This window comes from Agelaius tricolor, unplaced genomic scaffold, assembly GCF_023055355.1.
Source record: "Agelaius tricolor isolate 1412-34295 unplaced genomic scaffold, bAgeTri1.0.p SCAF_158, whole genome shotgun sequence".
Lineage (NCBI taxonomy): Eukaryota > Metazoa > Chordata > Aves > Passeriformes > Icteridae > Agelaius > Agelaius tricolor.
Genome location: NW_027269418.1, coordinates 86,230 through 109,598, shown reverse-complemented (window position 1 = coordinate 109,598; position 23,369 = coordinate 86,230). Strand labels below are relative to the sequence as shown.

The following is a 23,369-nucleotide window of genomic DNA, read 5'->3' as shown; positions in this document are numbered from 1 at the left end:
TGAAAGAGAGACTCCTCTCATTAAGTGAACTGAAGAAAGACTGTTACACCATTACACTAGATGGTGTAAACTGACTGAAAATTTCAGGTTTTGTCTCCTTGCATTGTCAGTAGGAAAGAAAAGGTTGTAGGGAGAGGAGAAGTGTTCAGATTCTTATTGCTCTTCTATTTACTGGTAATAAACTTTTCTATATACCCTTTTAAAATTTTGAGCCTACTTTGCCTTTCTCCTAATCCTATCTCACAGCAGGAAATGAGTAAATATATTCCAGGGAGTGCAATGGTAATTAGCCAACACTGATCCCACTGCACTAATAGATGCATTGGCTGAGAAATCTCAAATTAGCAAACCAAAAATCACTCCAGATACATTCCTGATAAACTGCATAAGAGCAGAGGGAAATCAAGGCAGAGCCATGGTTTGTCAGGACTTGCTGCATCCTGATGAGCCCTGTGGAGCATTTGGAGCTGAGCCCTTGAACCTCAGGGCCTGAGAGGAGATTGCACAAACCTTTCCAGGAGTCAAAGTCACAAGAAAACCCCAAAGTGTCTCAAAGCATGAATGGGTCTCAGTGAGGTCCATGCCCAACAGAGGCTCCTCATGGACTCCTTGGAGGAGACAATTGGAGGACAGGATTGACCAAAAACTTCTCAGAGTCTCAGTGTGGAAAGGAAATTCCAAACTACCTTAAAAAATTTGAGAAGCTCAAAGCATTACTGAGCCCCACTGAGTGTCAGTACAAAGATCTCAAGGGACTCATTAAAGCAGATAATTGGGGCCATGATTGCACAAACCTCTCATAGAATTTGTATCAAAAGGGAAACACCAAGTACCTTAAAATAACTGAAGTACCCTGAAGTATTAATGAGCCCCACTGAGTGTTGTTACTGACAAAGCCTCTCCAGGGACTAATTAGAGCAGATAATTGGAGGCCATGATTGCACAAACCTCTCAGAGTCTCCAAGGCAAAAGCCAAACCCAAAGTCCTTTGAAAAAGCTGCAGTCCCTGCAGGGAGCATGAAGGAGCCCCCAGGGCCATTGCTGAGCAAGGCTCCCCAGGGACTCCTTGCAGCAGATCCTTGAGGCCACTGGGATGTGGGCTAGGGGGGGATGCTGAGGGCAGCACAAGGGGCTGGGGCTGTGCCAGGAGGCCCCAGGGCCTCAGGACAAGGGGTCTCCTCCCAGCCCTTGCTGGCACAGACCCTGCTGTGCCCCAGGGCACCAAGACTTGGCTTCTCTTTGTCCCCACCTGTCATCACTGCCTGCAGCTCTCTGCTCTGCCTGGGGCCTGGGGACACTTGCTCAGCCCTGTCCCTCTCTGGGACCCATTAAAAGTCCAAGAAACTTTGGAGTTGGATTCTTCCTTGGAGTTCTGCAGAGGTTTCTTCAGCTCCCTCTCAGGGACTGATGTTCAGGGCCTGAGCACAAAGGCCCAGAGGCTCATTAAAGTCCTTGTGCTGCGTCTGTGCTGCTGAGCTGAGCTGGGCTCCTGGCACAGAGGCAGCTCCTGGTCACCAAGAAGAGCTTCAAAAGCACATTTCTCTGGATGAGCAGCTCTTCTGCCAGCCCAGCAGGGCTGGGGCACTGCCTGCAGCCAGCCCGGGCACAGCCCAGAGGCACAGAGAGCTTCAATCAGTCAGGGCTGGGAAGGTGCTGAGAAGTGCCTGGGGCACAATCACTGCCAGCCCTTGGCACAGGAACCTCTGGCTGCAGGACAATGCAGCTGCAGCTCCTGGAGCCATCTCCTCAAGCTGGAACATGCCAATGCCTGCAGAGCCTGTGAGTACATTCTCTGCTTGTCTCTTGTGCAGAGCAGCCAGGGGTGCCCAGGGCTGTCCTGCAGAGCAGGGTCCTGCAGCCCAGGGCGCTGTGCTGGGGCAGGGACTCTGCTGCCTGCCAGGGACAGCTCTCAGCCAGCCCTGGCAGCTGCTGCCAGCACTGGGGGACAAGATCTGGCTGGGAGGAGACAGCTGGTGAGGCTTGGAAGTGTTCTCCTTGTGTGGGGAGGATGCTGCATTGTTCAGGACTGCTCTCAGCATGACATTTAACTGCAGAATTTAGATGATACAGGGAGCACAGCAAGGCAGGGGCTGTATAAAAGTGGATATCCTGCGTTTTTAATCAACTGCTCTGGGTTGGAAATTGCACATAGATCTTCATCTCTCAGTTCAGCCTGTGAAAAATAAAAAAAAAAGTATTTCTTTGATCTGATTAAACAAGGCAGTGACAGAAATCAGAACAGGGCCCCTCACATGCAGCATCAGTGTCGCTTTGCCAGCCTCCTCAGGGTTGTTCTCAGGTTGCCCTCAGAGCCTGCAGAGCCAGAGCTGCCCCTGGGCAGTGCCTGAGCTGGGAGGGCTCTGCAGGGCAGAGCTGAGCCCCCAGGGCTGGGCTGGGCTCTGGCAGCACTGGCAGGGCCCAGCCCTGGGCACAGGGAAGCAGCTGCTGGCAGGGACAGCTCCAGGCAGCAGAGCCCTGGGCAGGCAGTGGGGGGAAAGTGCCCCCAGGCTGTGCTGGGATATTTCAAGTCCTCTCCAAACCCAACTATTCCATGATTACTTTTTCTACAGGTCCCCTTGCCAAGACAGAAGAAATGTCCAACAGCAGCTCCATCAGGAACTTCCTCCTGCTGGCATTGGCAGACACGCGGCAGCTGCAGCTCCTGCACTTCTGCCTCTTGCTGGGCATCTCCCTGGCTGCCCTCCTGGGTAACGGCCTCATCATCAGTGCCGTAGCCTGCGGCCACCACCTGCACACGCCCATGTTCTTCTTCCTGCTCAACCTGGCCCTTGCTGACCTGGGCTCCATCTGCACCACTGTCCCCAAAGCCATGCACAATTCCCTCTGGGACACCAGCAACATCTCCTACACTGGATGTGCTGCTCAGCTCTTTTTCTTTACGTTCTTCATCTCAGCAGAGTTTTATCTCCTGACCATCATGTGCTACGACCGCTACGTGTCCATCTGCAAACCCCTGCACTACGGGACCCTCCTGGGCAGCAGAGCTTGTGCCCACATGGCAGCAGCTGCCTGGGCCAGTACCTTTCTCTATTCACTCCTGCACACAGCCAATACATTTTCCCTGCCCCTGTGCCATGGCAATGCCCTGGGCCAGTTCTTCTGTGAAATCCCCCAGATCCTCAAGCTCTCCTGCTCCAAATCCTACCTCAGGGAAGTTGGACTTCTTGCTGTTAGTGTGTGTTTGGTATTCGGTTGTTTTGTGTTCATTGTTTTCTCCTATGTGCAGATCTTCAGGGCTGTGCTGAGGATCCCCTCTGAGCAGGGACGGCACAAAGCCTTTTCCACCTGCCTCCCTCACCTGGCTGTGGTTTCTCTGTTCCTCAGCACTGCAGTGTTTACCCACCTGAAGCCCCCCTCCATGTCCTCCCCATCCCTGGATCTGGCCCTGGCCATTCTGTACTCAGTGGTGCCTCCAGCCCTGAACCCCCTCATCTACAGCCTGAGGAACCAGGAGCTCAAGGCTGCAGTGAGGAGACTGATGACTGGATGCTTTCAGAAACATTAAAATTCTAGCCAATTTCTGCAATCACTTGTAATAAAAGGCATCTTTGATACTTCTTCTTCCAGTTGTTGTGGAAATTTTTTCCTTTGTATTACTTTTATAATATAGTCCACAAAAAAAGCCATTCTTTGTGTCATTTCTCATTTTTTTTTCTCTCCAGCTTCTCTGTGGCCAAAGACTGTGTCACTGAATGGCTGCACTCTCAGTGGCTTTAAAGGAACTAAAGGATCTCCCAGCAGAGTTTTCTGCAGAGATGCCCTTTTGTTGCCTTCTCGGAGCTGCAGCAGCAATGTCTGTGTGCAGAGCTGGGGCAGATCAGTGCTGGCCCAGCAGCTGTGCCCAGCAGCAGCAGCAGCAGCAGCACTTGGTGTTGCCAGTGCTGCTGCCGTGGCTCTGCCCCGCTGCCCTGGTGGCCCTGGTGTTGCTGCAGGGCCTGAGTGCTCTCGGGGCCGGGCACAGCCCTGGGGGTGGCAGTGCCGGGGCTGCAGCAGGGACAGGCCATGGGCACTGCTGGGGCAGCGCTGACGCCTCAGGCCAGGCCCTGGGGGCTCCAGGCTCCTTGCCCAGGCTCTCTCCAGAACACGGCCAGGCCAATGCTCAGCACAGAAACCCCCGTGAGCAGCCCCAGGCTGGCCGTGGGCAGGCTGGGGGCAAACAGCATGGCTGGGGCCCTGCAAGGGCCCTGGGGCAGACGGGAAGGAGCAGCAGAGCAGGGGCTGATCCATGCCCAGGGCGCTGCACAGCCCAGGGCAGCGTCCCAGAGCGTCCTCATGCAGCTGCCAACAACATCCCCCCTCTGCAGCCCTGGCCTCTCCCCCAGCTCACACAGGTGCCCCATCCTTGCTGGCACAGACACGGCAGCACTGCCTCAGCAGCCCCTGTTTGCATTGCACACAGCAGGGCCAGCACCCCCATGCTGTTGCTGTGGGGACATGAACCTGAGGGAGCACAAATGCCATCAGCCCCTGGGGCCAGCAAGGCCTGCGGGACACCAGGGAAACCACTCAGCTTTGTCCTGGCCTCTGCACTCAGCCAGAAAGTTTGTTCCCATCAGCTGGGACTTTCCTGTGCCACTGCAGACGCTGTTGCTCAGAGCCAGGGCTGCCTGGCAGCCACCCCCAAACTGCCCTCAGCATTTCCTTGGCTTCACCTTTGCTTTCTTTACTCTTCCCGCTACAAATCTCTTCCTCTTGCCCATCCCTGTTCCCCCCCCCCCCCCCCCCCCAATGCAAACACTCCATCCCTGTTTGCCCTTTCCTCTCTGGCCCCACTCCCCATTGCAGTTCCTGACTTGGCCCCATGGGAACGTCCCTTGGGCAGCAGGATCATCCTACAAGTGCTGCAGGAATTGTCTGCAGGCTCCTGCAGTGCCTGGTGCTGCTCCCTTGCCAGAGGCACCCCAGGCCAGGGGGGCACATCTGGGCTGCTGTGTCTGCCTCTGGGGCTCCCTGTTCTGGGCAATGAGGAGGAGCTGCAGAGGCTCTGCAGGACTGACAGGATGGGCTTTGGGGCTGCCAGGAGAAGCTGAGGGACCTGGGCTGCTGAAGCTGCTGAAGAGGAGGCCCTGGGCTCATCCTGCACCTACTCCAAGGGTGGTTTCAGAGAATCCCAGAATCAGCAAGGCTGGAAAAGACCTTGGAGATCATCAAGTCCAACCTGTGCCCTAACACTGCCTTTTCCCCCCTGAGCCTCCTCTTCTCCAGGATAAACAACCCCAGCTCTCTCAGCCGCTCCTCTCAGGTCTTGTGTTCCAGACCCCTCTCCAGCCTTGTTGCCCTTCTCTGGACACACTCCAGCCCCTCCATGTCCTTCCTAAATTGGGGAGCCCAGAACTGGACACAGCACTCGAGGTGCTGCCCAACCAGTGCCCAGCACAGGGGAAGAATCCCTGCCCTGCTCCTGCTGGCCGCACCATTCCTGATCCAGGCCAGCAGCCATTGGCCTTCTTGGCCACCTGGGCACACTGCTGCCTCATGTCCAGCCTGCTGTCCATCAGTCCCTGCAGGTCCCTTTCTGCCTGGCTGCTCTCCAGCCACTCTGTCTCCAGCCTGTAGAGCTGCAGGGGTTGTTGTGGCCAAAGTGCGGTGCACTTGGACTTGTTCAACCTCACCTTGTTGGATTTGGGCCCTGGATCCAGCCTGTCCAGGGCCCTGTGCAGAGCCCTCCTACCCTCCAGCAGATCAACACTCCCAGACAACTTGATGTCACCATGGTTCCATGTGTCCCCAGTGTGTCACAATGGTCTCCATGATTCCATGAGGCCTCCCAGTGTCACAATATCCCTTTGATTCCATGGGATCCCTTGGAGTCACCAAGTCCCTTGGATCCTTGGGCCCTGCAGTGTCACAATGGATCCTTGGTTCCATGAGGTCTGGCAGTGCAGCAATGCTCTCCTTGGTTCCACAGTGTCACAATGGCCTCTTGGTCCCAAGGGCCACCACGGTGTCAAACATGTTTCCTTCATTCCAGGAGTCCCTGAGGAGCAGCCCTGGCCCCTTGGTTCCATGGGGCCCTGCAGTGTCACCATGGCCCCATTGTGACACCAGGTCCTGCTCTGTCACAATGCTCTGCATGGTTCCACAGGGCCCTGCAGGGTCACAGTGGCCTCTGTGGTTCCACCAGGACCCAGACTGTCACCATGGACTCCTTGCTTCCATCCAGCCCCACAGTGTCACCATGGCCCCTTGGTTCTGTGGTGCCATGTCGTACACAGTGTCACCATGGTCCTCTTAGTGCCACCAGGCCCCGCAGTGTCACAATGGCCCCTTGCTTCCCCAGGGCCCTGCAGTGTCACAATCATCAGAGAATCAACCAGGCTGGAAATGACCTTGGAGAGCATCAAGTCCAACCTGGGACCCAACACCACCTTGTCACCCAGACCATGGCACTGAGTGCCACATCCAGTCTTTCCTTAAACACCACCACAGCTGGTGACTCACCCACCTGCCTGGGCAGCCCATTCCAATGCCCAATAACCCATTGTGTGGAGAATATTTCCTAATGTCCAGCCTAAATGTCCCCTGGTGCAGCTGAAGGCTGTGTCCTCTTGTCCTGTCCCTGTTCCCTGGGAGAAGAGCCCGACCCCCACCTGGCTGCACCCTCCTGTCAGGGAGTTGTAGAGAGTGATGAGGTCTCCCCTGAGCCTCCTCTTCTCCAGGATAAACAACCCCAGCTCCCTCAGCTGCTACTCACAGGACTTGTGCTTCAGACCCCTGACCAGCCTTGTTGCCCTTCTCTGGACACACTCCAGCCCCTCCATCTCGTTCCTAAATTGGGGGGCCCAAAACTGGAAACAGCACTTGAGGTGCTGCACAACCAATGCCAAGCACAGAGGAAGAATCACAGCCCTGCCCCTGCTGGCCACACCATTACTGATCCATTGGAATTCCAGGGGCTGGATGAGGGAAATGGTGGGGAAGGAGTGGGGACAAAGTCTGATTGATTATCAGCCTGGAGGGGTCTTGATTATCATATCTATTCACACTGGATTAAAAGGTGCTGGGGGTCAATATCAATTGGACATTGATTATACCAAACCATAAACAGGAAAAGAAAACATGACAAAACACTTCTTTCTGCATTGTTTTCAATACAGTGTATTCACTTAGAATACACTTCTGAAATCTGTCTAATTGTTCACAGAATAAATAAATACGTAGAATATTCCCTGTGGCTTTTGTTGTTCTGGAGTTTTTGCACAAATGTTTATGAGCTTTCCTCACTGAATTCCTGAACTGAAGAATTCAAGAAAGAAGAGGCATCTGGTGTAGTAAAACTCATCAGCAACCTCCAAGTGGCTGAGGATCCATGCCCATGAGAGCAGCAATGAACAGAAATGGGCACAGCTTTGTGGCTGCCCCAGCTTTGGCATGGGCCCTGGGCCTGGAGCAGGAGCAGCTCTTGAGGGCCCCAAGGCCGGGGCTCTGGTGCTGCCCTGGGCAGATGGGATGGCAGCAGGGGCTGCAGAGCTCTCAGCACCTCAGCCCAGGGGGAGCAGGGCAGCCAGGGAGCCTCCTTTGGCCTTGGCCAAACACCTTCCCCCATGGCTGGGGCTGAGTCCTGTGGCAGCTGCAGCTGCTGCTGTGCCCTTGGCACGGGCTGAGGCCGTGGGGCCAGTGGCCAGAGCAGCCTGGGCTGAGCAGAGCTGTGGGGCCAGAGCCGGCTGGGCTGGGCTGGGCTCAGAGAGGCCCTTGGTGCTGCCCAGAGCTCAGGGCAGCTGGCAGAGCTTGCAGGGAGCTGGGCTGGGCTCCGAGAGCCTGGCCCAGAAACCATCAGTGTCCATCTCAGCCTGGCTGAGCGTGCAGGGGCAGGACTCAGGCCAGGCCTTGTGGGGCAGGGCCAGCGCCTGTGCAAGGCATTGCAAACAGGCAAGTGGCCCAGAGAGGAAGCTGCTCCGTGCCCTTGGTGGCAGGGACAGAGCAGGGAGGGGGCCCAGGACATTTGTCAGCGCCAGCCTCTGTGCCCATGCGTTGGCAGCCCTGGCTGCTGAGCCCAGCTTTGGCCTGGGCTGAGTTTGGCTGTGGCCCAGCTCCATCCTCCTGCGGGGCTCAGGGCCTGTTCCCGGCCATGGCCAGCCCTGGCTGCCTCTCTGCTGGCCCAGAGGCCGGCAGAGCCCGGGGCAGGGCTGTCTGTGCAGCCCCACAGGTGCCACGGGCTCTGCAGGAGCTGGCAGGGGCTGCCCAGCAGGGAGGCCATGGGGCACAGAGCCCCAAGGCTGCTGTGGGCACCACGGCACAGGGGCCGTTCCCAGCCGCAATGCTCCTGGCCTGGGCTGGGCCTGCACAGGGGCTGGGCCACCATGGCTGGGCCAGCACAGGGCCACAAAGGGGCCACACAGCCGCTGCCGGGGCTGACAGCAAGGCCAGGCACACACAAGCAATTGCTGAGCATGGCCTGCGCTGGCCAGGCCTGACTGGGCCAAAGGCAGAGCTCAGCTGCCCTTGGGGGCTGCAGCAACACTCCCGAGCCCAAAGAGCCTCCATGGCTGGGCTGGAGACCAAGGCTGCAGCAGGGAAATGCAGGGCTGCTGCAGGATGGGGAGGCCATTGAATTCCAGCACACACCTCAGCTCTCTGATGATCCCAGCACCATGCTAGGCCCTGTTTCAGACTGGAGCAGAGCAGATGTTGATGGGACAGGAGCTCTGCGGGGCTGTCAGGGACCTGCAGCTTACAAGGTGCTCTGCTCTCCCTCAGGTGCTCTTGGAGAGATCCAATCCCAGCTGGGCACCTCAGGGCACAAGTGGCACTGCCTGTTCATGGGCACACAGCTGATGTCTGCTTTGAAAGGGGCACAGGTGTTAATACCTGTTAGTTTCATAAGATACAAGCAAATCTTTATTATCTGGCTCATTTGAGTCCTTTTAAGAAATGGCAATGTTTTCCCATCAGGAACAGGAATTTCCTGGATCTACTGGATTCTTCTAATAATGGCAAAAGAATAAATACTGATTCCCCCCTCTACTTGTGTAGATATTCACCAATACTCAGTCTAATATTTCCTCTCGCTCTTCCTTCATGTGTTTGCAGCTCTCTTGTTTAAATGGCCATGTCTAAGGGCATCTCTTCACAAGGCTCTCTGGAACTTTATTCTTCCCATTCCTTCCAGATTTGCACCTCTAGGTCCTCTCTGGTCATTCAAGCACCTCTCAACTGACTGGTTTCATGCTTTGAGCATCAGGGAGTTGTCCAGTCTTTCTGAAGTTCAAATAAATACCACACTAGTCAACATCTTAATTGTGTTTTTATCTATCACAGAATTACCATTTCTTATGTCTTTGTCTAAAACTGTTCCTGTACAGAAATCCCTTGGGGATGGGGGACATGTCATATGCTGCTGGGACATCCCAGAGAGCTGAGGGAAGAGCTGTGATGGTTATTAAACTGTTCAAATGTTCAACTTGTGTTTGTTGGCAAGAAACCTTTCTGTGCCTCTGAGTGTCACCAGGCCCTGAGCCCAAAGGACACAAACCTGATGAGTTGTGGTTCCCACTGCAGGGGCTGCACTTGGACCTTGGCTCTGCACAGGAGAGCTCTTCATCCCCTTTCTCTCTTTTGCTACCTCTGGGCATGGAGGGAGCTCCTGACTTCAGCCTGTGACTCGTGTGTGCAAAGAGCAAATCTGGACAGAATTGGGGCAGGGAGGGCTTGGGGCGACCTTGGGATCTGTGCTGGGCACAGAAGGTGTTTTCCATTGCTCTGAGACTGTCTGCTGTGCAAGGTGGATTAAATATCCAGTAGAGGAATGACTTTGGCATTTGATGGAGCTGTGCCTTCCCTTGGCTTTGCTGGCTGACAAGAAATGAACATCCCTCTGTGTCTCGGGCAGCTCCTTCTGCAAGCAAAGCAGGTGGGAGTTGGAGCCAAGGAGCTGAAAGCTGCAGGAGCAGCCTGGGCTGGAGGGAGCTCAGATTTGCACAAGGCTGCTCTGAGTGCCAGGGCTTGGATGGGGGAAATGGTGGGGTGGGAGTAGGGACCGAGTCTGATTGATTGTCAGCCATGAAGGGTCTTGATTTTCATATCTATTCAAACTGCAGGAGGAGGTACTTCGATTCCATGTCAATTGGAGATTGCACATATCATTTAATTAACAGGAAAAAAAACCTAAATAGGACCTAAAAAATGTTTTCTCACTGTCTGTTTAAAAAGAATCTCTTCAGTTTGAATACACTACTGAAATCTGTCTAATTAACCACAAAGGATTTGAAAATTAAAATCAAATGATTCCCAGAGGCTTGGCTTGTTCAGGTGTTCTGAATGTTCATGAGCCCTGGGACACTGAATTCCTGCAATGAAGAGCTGAAGGCTGAACAAGCTTCTGGAGCAGTGAAATTCAGCAGCAGCCTCCAAGTTGCTGAGGATGTCAGCAGCCCCCAGTGAGGCCATCCCTGCCCAGAGACCGTGGGGGAATGGGCAGACAAGGAGAGCGTCCCTGGGGCTGGGGCAGCACAACTCAGAGGCACCAGCGGCTCCAGCTGGGCAATGGAGTGTGGAATGTGGCTGGGAAAGCCCTGCCTGGGCTGGGCCAAGCAGCACACACAAGCCCTGACCCCCATCCACTAAACAACTCTCTCAAGGAGACATTTAAAAGGAATTACAATTGTTTGTGTCCTTTCAGTTGGGCTCCCTGGAGAAATACCAGCAAGAGATTGTCAGGAGCTCAAAAGAACTAAACAGCCTTTACTGGTAACTTTAGAAAATCAGAGAAATTTTGGGAAACGGTTTTTTACGATATTGTACTTGTTTTGGTTTGTTAATTTAAATTTTTTCTAGTATTGAGATTTCTTAATTAATGTATTGATGAATGTGGTGGGTTTTAGTGTCGGTTAAGTATTTATGTATTTATTTTGTTGTGAGATAGGATTAGCAGAAAGGTAAAGTAGGCTTAAAATTCCAAAAGGGATAAGGAAAAATTTTTTAAAAGTAACTAAAAGAAAAAAAGTAGTAAGAATTAAAATAAACTCTTTAGAACACTTTATTTTTCTTTACAACTTTTTCTTTTTATGACAATGTAAAGAAACTAAATCTAAAATTTCTAGTTAGTTTACTATTTCTAGAATAGTCTTTTTTTAGTTGACTTAGGCAGAGAAGTTTTTCTTGTTAACGTTATGGAAATTTTTTTACACGAGGAAAAAATAGGAATTTGTGGTTCTAAATTTTGTCATGGATCACAGTTGTCTGGGGAACTTTGTTTTTCTGAAGTTGGTTTTTGTGCTACAAGCTGTTTAACAGCTTGTTGATGGGCCATGTCGACTCATGGGGTATTGTTTTAAAGATGAATTCTTTAAAGGTATAAGTTTTTATTATTTACTTTACAAACTATTTTTATCTCTGGGAATAGAGATCTACTCTAGGGGGTAGTGGATTAAGTTGGTTTTTTTTCTGTTTAAACTTTTTATGAAATTACAGGTTTTTTTAAGTTGTTTATTTTAGTATGCAGGTTTTTGTTTGATATTATTTTGAATACTTTTATTTTTTTATAGTTTTACGTGTTATAAAGTAAAAGAGTTTTTTCATTATAGTTTATAAGGGGAATTTTAATTTTAAAATTAAGAGTTTTTCCTTCTTTTTTAATAAGAATTTAGATTCTTATTTACTTACTTTGATGGTTTTATGGGTATTTATATGCTTATATTTTCTTTTTTTCTTTTACTCGATGGACCAATGAAGTATTGAAAGGATTAACACCTAAACTGCCAGTAACTTGTGGTGGAAGTTGCGGTTGGGTTGTGGTAGGATTGGTTTTATGGTTGGTTTTGGGTTTTTCTTTGTGTTTAATTTTAGTTGTAGGGTTATTTTGTATGGGTTGTAGGGGTTTTTGGTTTGAGTTGTGTTGGGGAGAGGGGACTTGATGGTGAGATTTTAATAGCTGTGGCTGGCTTTGTTCTGGTTGGGGTCTTGTAGCCTCTTTTGTTTTCCTGTTTGGGAGGTGTTGGGGTTTGGTTTGGTCAGAATGGGGCCAATGGCGGGGGGGGCAGCCTGGGGAGGGGGGAAGGGGCTCAGCCCACGGCAGGGTTGCTTGGTTTGGTTTGGTTGAGATGGGGGCTAGGGCCTGCTACTTCTTTGTTGACTGGAAAAGAAAGAGGAGGTTCCTGGGTTTTTTTGTCTTTAACATTTGTGTTTCACAGAGGCATGTTCAGTATCTCAGTGGTTTAACAGATTGTCAGTTACACAAAAAGTTATGTATCACTTTTTCAAAATTCTTCTAATGTCAAACTACAACAGACATTCAATCAACTAAACAACACTTCTCAAAGCATTGACTTGGCCCATTCAACTTCACAAACTCCAAGCCTGGTCAATTTAATGTTAATAAGAATTTACAGGAGCACAGAAACAGAAGAAGACGCAGAAAGAGATAAAAGACAAAAAAGATGCAGAGAGGCACACACACAGCTACAAAGCCCTCGATTCCAGCACTGTTCAGATGGAAATTCCAAGAGGAGGCTGGGTCAAGAACTCTGCTTGCCTTGCGGTCAGCCTTCAATACCCCTTGGTCTCCCTGGGCCCTTCCCCCAGGTGGGGCTTGGGCTCATTTGGTCCCTCAGGAGCTGGGCTGGGGCTGCAGAGGTGGCTGTGGAGCATTGCCTGTGCTGTGCCAGGGACTGGCAGCCACTGCTGGGCTGGGATAGAGGCTCTGGGGGCATTGGGGTTCCAGGGCAGGGCAGGGCTGGGCTTCCAGGGCAGGGCAAGGCAAGGCTGGACCTGCCCCTTCCTCCCCCACGCATGAAATGTTTCCAGCCAACAATCTCCTCCAATTTGTCACAACAGGCAATATCGGAGGTGGAACTCAAATTCTGGCCATGGGCACCTGGCCGAGAAGGACAGGACAGTTCTTTTCCATAGGAAGGAAAGCACAGAGCCCCAGTGTTTGGAGAGCCTCACTAGGCCAAGGCCATCCAGACTTGTCAGGAATGGCAGATTTTGTCTGGGAGCAGTCTTTGGATATAGGGAATATTAGAGGTGGAAGCCCAATCTCAGCCATGGGCACCTGGAGAAGCAGGACACGTCTTTTCCATAGGAAGGAAATCACAGAGCCTTCCCCAGTGTTTTTTGAGACAGATGCAAAGTGACCCTTGTGAAACCACTGCAAGACAGACTTGTCCTGGGAATATTCCTATTGGAACAATCACTGGATATAAGGTGTTGTTGTTCCATTTCTGGAGTCCCATACTGTTGTTATCAAATTTCTAAAGTCCCATACCTCCTTGGTGTGTTCTTATGGCTGCAGATCTTCACAGCACAGACACCTTCTTCTGCATCTTGCTGCTGCTCCTCCTCACTTCAGGGCTCCTCCAAGACTCTCTCTGACTGGCTAACCCACACCCTTTTATCCCAGTCATCTTCATTAGCCACAGCTGCAGCCCAATTAAGGACATCGCAGCTGCAGCCCATCAAGGACAGCCGGGACCTCCCGGGGCAAAGCCTATATACAGATATTCAAATACAATACATTTCCTCTGTTATAATAAGGAAATTTGGAGGTGAAATCCCAGTTCTGGCCATGGGTGCCTGGAGGAGGAGGAGAGTTCTTTTCCATAGGAAGAAAAGCACAGAGCTCCAGTGCTTCAGCAGCAGATGAGAAGAGACCCTCAACGTGCCAGGGTCAGCTGGACCAGTCAGGCAGCCCCTGGGAGGCCAAACCAGCCAGATCTGTTCTGTGTTCCCTTGGTTTTGTGGGGCCCTACAGTGCCACAATGGTGCCTTGGATCCATGGGGCCCTGCCATGCCATAATGGTGGCTTGATCCCATGGGATCCAGCAATGTCATGATGGACCCTTGTTTCCATGGGGTCCAGCAGTGTCACAATGGCCCCTAGGTTCCAGAAGGCCCCGCAGTGTCACAATGGTCCCAATGACTCCATGAGCCCTTGCAGTGTCACAATGGACCTTTGGACCCTGGGGGTTTGCAGTGTCACAATGGTCTCCTTGGGCTCCACAGTGTCACAATGGACCAATGATGACAGGAGGCCCCTCTGTGTCACCCTGGACCTTTAGTTCCACACAGCCCTGCAGTGTCACAAAGGCCTCTTGGTTTCATGAGGCCCCACAGTATCACAATGATCCTCTTGGTTCTGTGGGGACCCCCAGCTATAGAATATTAATCCCGATGTTTCCGGGTCTGTCGTGCCTGGCTTTGTCTAACTCTCGCTGCTAGACCAAAGGCTGCAGCTGTGGTGTTTTCACCCCAGAGATACCTCTGGCCGGCTGGGTGCTGCAGCTAGGCACTCGAAACAAATCCAGGCAAAGTAGGAACTCAGTTTACCTCTGGTGGAAAAGGTTCAGGCGACGGTGAAGAGAAAAAGGAGCAGGTTCTATCATAGAGTCTTAATCCAGAGTTTTATTTAAGGATGGTAGACCTCTGAATGTGGTAACAGCTCACAATAGAACTCCAGGCCACATGGTCTCATCCCCTTTTAAGCCCTGGGGACAGGGGGAGGGAAAGGGACAGGTGAGGACCAACCAGGTGGGAGGAGGGGAAGGCTCAAAGGATATAGATGCTTGGACAGGCCAATGAGCCCAGACCTGAAGAGCATCTTTTGAACTTCTGCCAACCACATGACGCCCTTGCTGGAATGTTAAGATTGATGGACAGCTCTTAGGCAGGAGGGCAAAAGGGGGATGGGAAAGGTTGGCACACCTGAGGGGGTTGGGATAGGTGAAACAGGAAATCACACTGCAACACCCAGGGTTACAATTGTTTCACCGGTTCCATGAGGCCTCACAGTGTCACAATGGTCTCCGTGATTCCATGAGTCCCGTTAGTGTCACATTGGTCTCCTTGGTTCCATGAGGCTGTGACGTGTCTTAATTGTGTCTCCATGATTCCATGAGGCCTTGCAAAGTCACAATGGATCTTTGGCTCCATGGGGTCTCTCAGTTTCACAATGGACCCTTGGTCCCATGACACCTCAAATTGCCTGTCCTTTCAGCTTTAGTCTGAAAGCAACCCTTAGATATTTGGGGAATATTAGGGGTGGAATTCCATTTCAGCCATGGGTTCCTGGAAGGAAGGTTGGATCCCAGTGTTTCAAAGGCTGATTAGAGGCAGCCCCAAGGAGGCCAAGGGAAGCCAGACCTGTTGTCAGGGAAGAATCCTTGGATAGATAGAATTTGGGAGGCCAAACCCCACTTTTGTCTATGGGCATCTGGACAAGAAAGACAGTTATTTTCCATAGGAAGGAAAGTACAGAGCCCCAGTGTTTCAAAGGATGATGAGAGCTGGCCCTTAAGAAGCCAAGGGAACCTGGACAGGCCTGGAAGCTTTTGTCTGGGAGTCATCCTTGGATATAAGGAATTTTGGAGGTAGATCCTCAGTTTTGGCCATGGATTCCTGGACATAAAAGATGTTTTTTTGCATGGGAAGAAAAAGACAGGCCCCCTCTTTTTTGAAGGCAGATGAGAGGTGGCCCCCAAGAGGCCAAGGCCAGCCAGAGCTGTCTGTCCTGGCAGGTTTCATATGGCAGTAATCCTTGGATATAATCAAATTTGGAGGAGGGATCCCAATTTCAGCCATGAACCCCTGGAGGAGAAGGACAGTTCTTCTTCTTCTTCTTCTTCTTCTTCTTCCCCTCAGGAAGGGAAGCATGGAACTCCAGGGTTTCAGGGGCAGATGAGAAGTGACCTTCCACATGCCAAGGTCAGCTAGACCAGTCAGGCAGCCCCCAGGAGGCCCAGCCAGCCAGACCCGTTCCATGTTCTTGGATCCTTGGGGCCCTCCAGCATGACAATGAGCCCTTGGGTCCATGAGGCCCTGTAGGATCACAACAGATCTTTGTTTCCATGAGGCCCAGTGATATAACAATGGTCTCCTTGGGTCCACAGTGGCACAATGGCCCCTTGCTTCCATGAGACCTTGCAGTGTCACATTGGTTTCCTTGTTTCCATGGGACTGCGCAATGCCACAATGGCCCCTTGGTTCCATCACATGGCAGAGTCTCAAACTGGCCCCTTGGTTCTATTGGGTTCCCCAGGATCACAATGGCCCCTTGGTTCCACCAAGCCTGGATGTGTTACAGTGGCCCCTTGCTTCCATGGGGACCCACAGTGTCACAATGGCCCCTTGCTTCCATGAGACCTTGCAGTGTCACAGTGGTTGCCTTGGTTCTACGAGACCCTGAGATGACACAATGGCCCCTTGGTTCCAGTGGGTCCTGAAGTGTCATATCAGTCTTCTTGGTTCTATGAGGCCCCACAGTGTCACAATGGACTTTTGGTTCCATGAGCTTTTGTATTGCCAACAACAGCCAATAACAGTCTCCTTGGTTCCATGGTGTCACACTGGACCTTGGTTCCATGGGTACTCACAATGTCAGAAGGGGCTCCTTGGTTCCATGAGGCCCTGCAGAGCCCCTTGATTCAACGAGGCCTCAAAGTATCATAATGGCCTCCAGGATTCCATGAGGCCCTGCAGTGTCATAATGGACCTTTGGTTCCATGTGTTCCAGCACTGTTCCACAATTCCTTAGTTCCATGGGGCCCTGTAGTGTAACAATGGACTCCTTGGTGCCACACAGTGTGACAACTGCCCCTTGGCCTGCCAACGCTCCATGGTACCACAATGATTCCTTGCTTCCAAGAGGCCTTATAGTGTCACAATGGCCTCTTGTTTCAATGAGGCCTTTGGTGTCACCATGGTCTCCATGATTCACTAAGGCCTCGCAGTGTCACAACAGACCATTGCTTTCACTGAGCCCCGCAGTGTCACTGTGGTCCCCTTGGCTCCACAAGGCCCTGCTGTGTCACAATGGACCTTTGGTTCCATGATGCCCCAGAGTGTCACAATGGTATCCTTGGTTCCTTGGACCCTTCATCCCATGGAGACCCCCAGGGTTCACTGTAGTCCACTTGAATCCATGAGGCCCTGCCATGCTGTTATGGCCCCTTGGTTCCAGTGGGTCGCAAAGTGTCAGAACAGTCTCCATTGTTCCATGAGGCCCCACAAAGTCACTGCGGTCCCCTTGGTCCCACCGACCCCACAGTGTAACAATGGACTCTCGGTTCCATGAGGTTCCTCAGTCACAATGGTCTCTTTGGACCCACAGTGTCACAGTGGCCCCTTGGCTCCATGTGGCCACGCTGTGTCACAATGGCTCATGATTCCATGAGGCCACAGAGTTTAACAAGGGACCCTTGGTTCCATAAGGCCTTGCTGTGTCACAGTGGATTTCTGGTTCCATGAGCTTTCACACAGCCAACAGCATCTCCTTGGTTCTGCAGTGTCACAATGGACCCATGATTCCACAAGGCCTTGATGAGTCAGAATGGCCTCTTGGTTCCAAGAGGTTTCTCAGGGTCACAATGGTGTCCTTGGATCTGCAGTATCACCATGTGGTGTATCACAATTGGTTCAATGTAGCCCCAGTGTGCCAAAATGGATTTTGGTTCCATGGGGTTCTGCAGAGTCACAATGGACCCTTTGTTCCATGAGTTTGCACAGTCTCACAGCTGACTCCTTGTTCTGTGAGGCCTTGCCATCACCAAGCATCTGAAATATCAGAATAAGGCTCCTTAACACTAATTTCCTATTTAAGAGGGTATGATTTGTCAGGCCTGAGGTCTAGTGATCGATAGCCCCAAACTTATGTGGACATGTAATTCTACCAGCGTTGCTAAATGTGTATCACAATTTACCCATTACCATAAAACCCACTGCAAGTTCCCAGTTTCAGTCCTATTTTCTGCCACTACATTCTTGAGCCAGATGTCTTCCTGTCTTCCAGCCATGCTTGCTGGGGAAGTAGCCCCTGCATGCCTTGTTCCTGTGCTAAAAGTTCACAGGCACAGTAAAAATTGAATTAACCCTTTTGGTATCAAGGCCAAGGCTTTGTGTGGGCAGGCAGAGGCAGGCAGGAGGCAGAGCTGTCAGCAAAGGAAGGGCCCAGCCAGGTGGGGCAGCCGGGGGATGCCCACAGCCTGCAGGGACAGAGGCACAGGGCAGGGACACCGTAGGACAGCCTGGGCTGCACAGGGCACAGGGATGGGCAGCAGCTGCAAGACAGCCCTGCCAGAGCCAACTTGGGCAGCACTTTGGCCATGGCAGACACAAAGAGCACCAAAGCCCCAGAGGGTCATTAAAGCCCTTGTGCTGTGTCTGTGCTGCTGAGCTGGGCCGGGCTCCTGGCCCAGAGGCAGCTCCTGGCAAGGGCAGCAGAGCTGCAGAGAGACAGCTCTGGCCAGGAGCAGCTCCTGTGCCCAGCCCAGCAGGGCTGGGGCACTGCCAGGGCCGCTCAGGGACACCAGCAGGGCACAGACAGAGCTCCCAGGGGCTCAGCACTGGCAGGGGCTGTGGCATGTCCCAGAGGGGGCTGTGTCACAGCAGCTCCTCTGTGGCTGTGTCATGGAGGCACAGAGCAGCTGTGATGTCAGCAAGGGGCTGTGTGACAGCACAGAGTGGACTGTGAGAGGTCACAGATTGGGCTATGACATCACAGAGTTTGTTGTGTGAGGTCACTGAGCAGCTTCAGCATCATAGAAGGAATACTGTGACATCACAGAGCAGGCTGTGACATCATGGCATGGCTGTATGACATCATAGAGCTGGCTGTGAGGTTAAAGTGTGTGCTGTGACATTACAGAGTGGCAGTATGACATCACAGAGAGGGTTTTGTGACATCAGAGAGTGGTTGTGACATCACTGAGGGTGTTGTGACATCACACAGCTATCTGTGACATCATAGAGTAGGGTGTGAGGCCATGGAGCAGATCCTGCCATCATAAAAGGTGGCTCTGGGACATAAGAGAGTTGGTTGTGACATCACTGGCTGGCTGTGCAACATCATAGAGCTGGCTGTGACATCACAGAACACACAGTGACATGATATGGTGACTTTGTGACATCACAGTGTCTTCTGAGACATCACAATGCAGCTGCATGACATTCCAGGGTGACTTCCGAGAGTCGGCTCTGTGACATCACAGGGATGCTATGTGACATCCTAAAGTGGGCTGTGACGTCACTGGTGGCTGTGTGACATTTCAAAAGAGATCTGTGGCATCAGAGTGGGCTGTGTGACATCACATGAGCTGTGTGAGGTTTCAGAGAATGGCTGTGTGATATCACAGGGGCTGTGTGACATCCGGGGGGCTTTGTGAGGTCACAGAGATGTCAGTGTGACATCACTGGGTTCTGTGTGACATCACAGGGGCTGTGTGAAATCACAGGTTGCTGTCTCATGTCACAGGGGCTGTGTGACATCACAGGGGCTGTGTGACATCACAGGGGCTGTGTGAGGTCACTGGGGAGGTCACTCTGCCCCAGCCCCCCTCACAGTTCCCCCCAGAGCAGTCCAACCCTGCTCGTGCACAGCGGGGTCCCCTGTCCCCCCGGGTCCCCCCGCCCCGGGCGCCGCAGCCTCCCCCAGAGGATGTTCCACGAGATCGACCCCAGAGCCTGACACGGGGACGGGGGGCCGGGGCCCTGGGGGTGGCACAGGGGGACAGGGACCCCCCGGCAGCGTCCCCGTGTCCCCCAGGGCCAGAGCCTGGGACAGGGCTCCTTCACCCTGTTATGAACGAGGCCTTGAGAGCGCTGAAAAAATCCCCGACAAGAGATCCGGAAAAAACAGATTGAATATTAAGGGACAGCAGCACAAAGTTCCTTGGCAAGAGTCACTCTGCTCCTGACAGGACACTTCAAGCCCAGCAAGGAAACAAAGCAACAACAAAACCAAATAGAATCCAGGCAATCAAACCAGATATGAAGTGATAACTGTCCCTGTGTGTGTGTGTGTGACACAAGGACAGTGAGAGCAAGGATGAAAGGAATACGGCCTGAAAGCTTAATGTAGCTCAAATTTAAGGGGACAATTTTGCCAAAAAAAGCTCAGTAGCTAACAGTATTTAACCTAGCCTACAACCTATGAGTTTTCATTTAACAGAGGATTAACATTTAACAGTGTTTAATTCAGCTTATACCTTAAATTAAACATAACAACTTTGCAAAAGAACAACTCTTAGCAGCATTTAACTTCACATAGTGAAACAGAGTAAAAATTCCCCAGAGTAGAAATCCATTTTGATTTAGGTGAAATATACATCTCTAAGTCTATGTGGCCTGACTGCAAGGTCTAGGCTCAAGGGAAACTGCATCAATGAAGGACAGAGATAAGAGGGGGCGGGGGGACGACACGACAGAGGGTGATAAAGAGAGACAGAAAGACTGCTGTAAAAGCAGGTCAGCCTGACCTAGGAATTCTTTCTGATAAAGAAGAACTGGCGGCAAATGTCACGCGAAATTTGTAAAAATGAATATGTTGAACCTGTTGTGAAACTGTATGCATATGTATTTGAGAGGGGGGAAAAAAGGACCTGAAGTTCCCGGAGGTACCCATGCCTTTTACAGAGAGTAATCTCCGCATGCGTCCAGCGTCCAGCGCTGTAATAATAAACATACCGACTTTACAACTTTCACAAAATTGTGGAGTTTTTTTCTCTCTCTCTCCGCAAAACAACAGACCTTGTGAATTAACCTTACCTACAGGCAATGGTTCATCCTGGCCGCACTTGGCATCAACAGCTTTCTTTGGCAGGGTGAGAACAGGGATGTTGTGCCACTGAGGGAACAAAAGCAGTTCCCAGGGCTGCTCCTCCAGAAAGCAGGAGCTGGTTGGGCAGCAGCAGTGCCTGGAGCAGACAGTGTTTGTGAGGAGCTGCAGAGGAGCTGAGCCCAGGGGCTGTTGGCCAAGGCCAAGCCCCAAGGAGCATTTCTCATCTGGCAGGGCGGGCTGAGAAGGGGAGGGGGGAATGCAGCAGCACAGGGCCCATGGAACCAAGGGAGCATTGTGACACTGTGGGGCCCTGTGAGACCAAGGGAGCATTGTGACACTGTGGGGCCCTGTGACACCAAGGGACCATTGTGACACTGTGGGGCCCTGTGAGACCAAGGAAGCTTTGTGACATTGTGGCACCTCATGGGATCATGGAGACCATTGTGACATGATGAGGCCCCTGGAATAAGCAAAGCATTGTGCCACTGTGAGGTCTCATGGAACCAGTGAGACCATGGTGACCCTGAGGGTCCCCACAGAACCAAGAGGACCACTGTGATGCTGCGGGGCTTCGTGAAACCAAGAGAGGCCTTTGTGGCACTGCAGGGCTGCATGGAACCAATGGTCCAGGGTGACATTTCAGGGCCTGATGTCATAAGTGGACCATTGTGACCTTGTGGAGCCAAAGGAGACCATTGTGACACCGCAGGGCTTCATGGAACCAAGAGGACCATGTTAACGTTGTGGAACCCCATTGAACCAAGGGTTCATCGTGACACTGCAGGGCTGCATGGAACCAAAGGGTGACACAGAGGGGCCTCCACTCATCAATGGTCCATTGTGACACTGTGGAGCCAAAGGAGACCATTGTGACACTGCAAACCCCCAGGGTCCAAAGGCCCATTGTGACATTGAGACTGCAGGGCTCCTGGAACAGAGGAGTCCCGTGACATTGTGGGGGCTGGGGAACCACAGAGACCCTTGTGATACTTGGTGGCCTTCTGGAACCTAGGAGGAATTGTGACACTCTGGGACCCCATGGAACCAAGGGTCCATTGTGACACTGTGGGACCCCATGGAACCAAGGGGACCATGGTAATAATGCAGGGCATCATAAAACCAAGGGAACATGGAACAGGTCTGGCTTGTTTGGCCTCCCATGGACTGCCTGACTGATCCAACTGACCTTGGCATGTTGAGGGTCTCTTCTTATCAGCTGCTGAAACACTGGGGCTCTGTGCTTTCATTCCCAATGGAAAAAAACTGTCCTTCTCCTCCAGGCACCCATGGCCAGAATTGCGATTTTGCTTCCAAATTTCCTTATATCCAGGGATTGTTCCCATAGGAGTATTGCCAGAACAAGTTTGGCTCTTAATGGTTTCACAAGGGTCACTTCACATCTGTCTCCAAAACACTGGGAAGACTCCGTACATTCCTTCTTATAGAAAAGAACTGTCCTGCTTCTCCAGGCATCCATGGCCGCGATTGGGCTTCCACCTCCAGAATTCCCTAAATCCAAAGATAGCTCCCAGACAAAATATGTCATTTCTGACAAGTCTGGATGGCCTTGGCCTAGTGAGGCTCTCATCTGCCTTCCAAACACTGGGGCTCCATGGTTTACTTCCTGTGGAAACAAACTGTCCTGCTCAGCCTGGTGTCCATGGCCAGAAATGGGATTTCACCTCCAACATTCCCTGTTGTGACAGCCTGGAGGAGATTGTTGGATCAAAACATTTCATGTGTGGGGGAGGAAGGGGCAGGTCCAGCCTTGCCCTGCCCTGTGACCCCAGCCCTGCCCTGCCCTGGAACCCCAATGCCCCAAGAGCCTCTATCCCAGCCCAGCAGTGGCTGCCAGTCCCTGGCACAGCACAGGCAATGCTCCACAGCCACCTCTGCAGCCCCAGCCCAGCTCCTGAGGGACCAAATGAGCCCAAGCCCCACCTGGGGGAAAGGCCCAGGGAGACCAAGGGGTATTGAAGGCTGACCACAAGGCAAGCACACATCTTGACCCTGGATCCTCTTGGAATTTCCATCTGAACAGTGCTGGAATTGAGGGCTTTGTAGCTGTGTGTGTGCTCCTCTGTATCTTTTTTGTCTTTCTCTCTTTCTGTGTATTCTTCTTCTGTTTCTGTGCTCCTGCAAATTTTGATTAATATTAAATTGAACAGACTTGGAGTTTGTGAAGTTCAATGGGCTAAGTCAATGCTTTGAAAAGTGTTTTTTGTTGATTGAATGTCTGTCGTAATTTGACATGAGAAGAATTTTTGAAAAGTAATACAAAACTTTTTGTGTAACTGACAATCTGTTAAACCACTGAGATACTGAACATGCCTCTGTTAACCACATATGCTAAAGATGAAAAAACCCAGGAACATCCTCTTTCTTTGCCAGTCAACAAAGAAGCAGCGGCCCTGGCCCCGGCCCCCATCTCAACCAAACCAAACCAAACCAAACCAAACCAAACCAAACCAAACCAAACCAAACCAAACCAAACCAAGCAACCCTGCCATGGGCTGAGCTCCTTCCCCCCTCCCCAGGCTGCCCCACCCCCATCGGCCCCATTCTGACCAAACCAAACCCCAACAACTCCCAAACAGGAAAACAAAAGAGGCTACAAAACCCCAACCAGAACAAAGCCAGCCACAGCTATTAAAATCTTACCATCAAGTCCCCTCTCCCAACACGAAAACCCCCTACAACCCATACAAAATAACCCTACAACTAAAAACTTAAACATAAAAAAGCCAAAAACAAACCATAAAACCAATCCTAACCCAACCATACCACAACTTCCACCACAAGTTACCAGCAGGTCAGTTCTTAACCCTTTCAATACTTCAATCCTCCCTCGGGTAAAAGA

General features: G+C 51.8%; 1 protein-coding gene and 1 pseudogene across 1 annotated transcript; both read left to right on the top strand.

The window, feature by feature from the left end:
- LOC139586973 (zinc finger protein 850-like) overlaps nt 1-23,369 on the top strand; it is a 51,188-nt pseudogene that overhangs the window by 5,727 nt on the left and 22,092 nt on the right.
- LOC139586966 (olfactory receptor 14J1-like) lies at nt 2,594-3,526 on the top strand. Its single transcript, XM_071420709.1, has one exon. It carries the CDS (start codon nt 2,594-2,596, stop codon nt 3,524-3,526), a length of 933 nt encoding a protein of 310 aa, XP_071276810.1.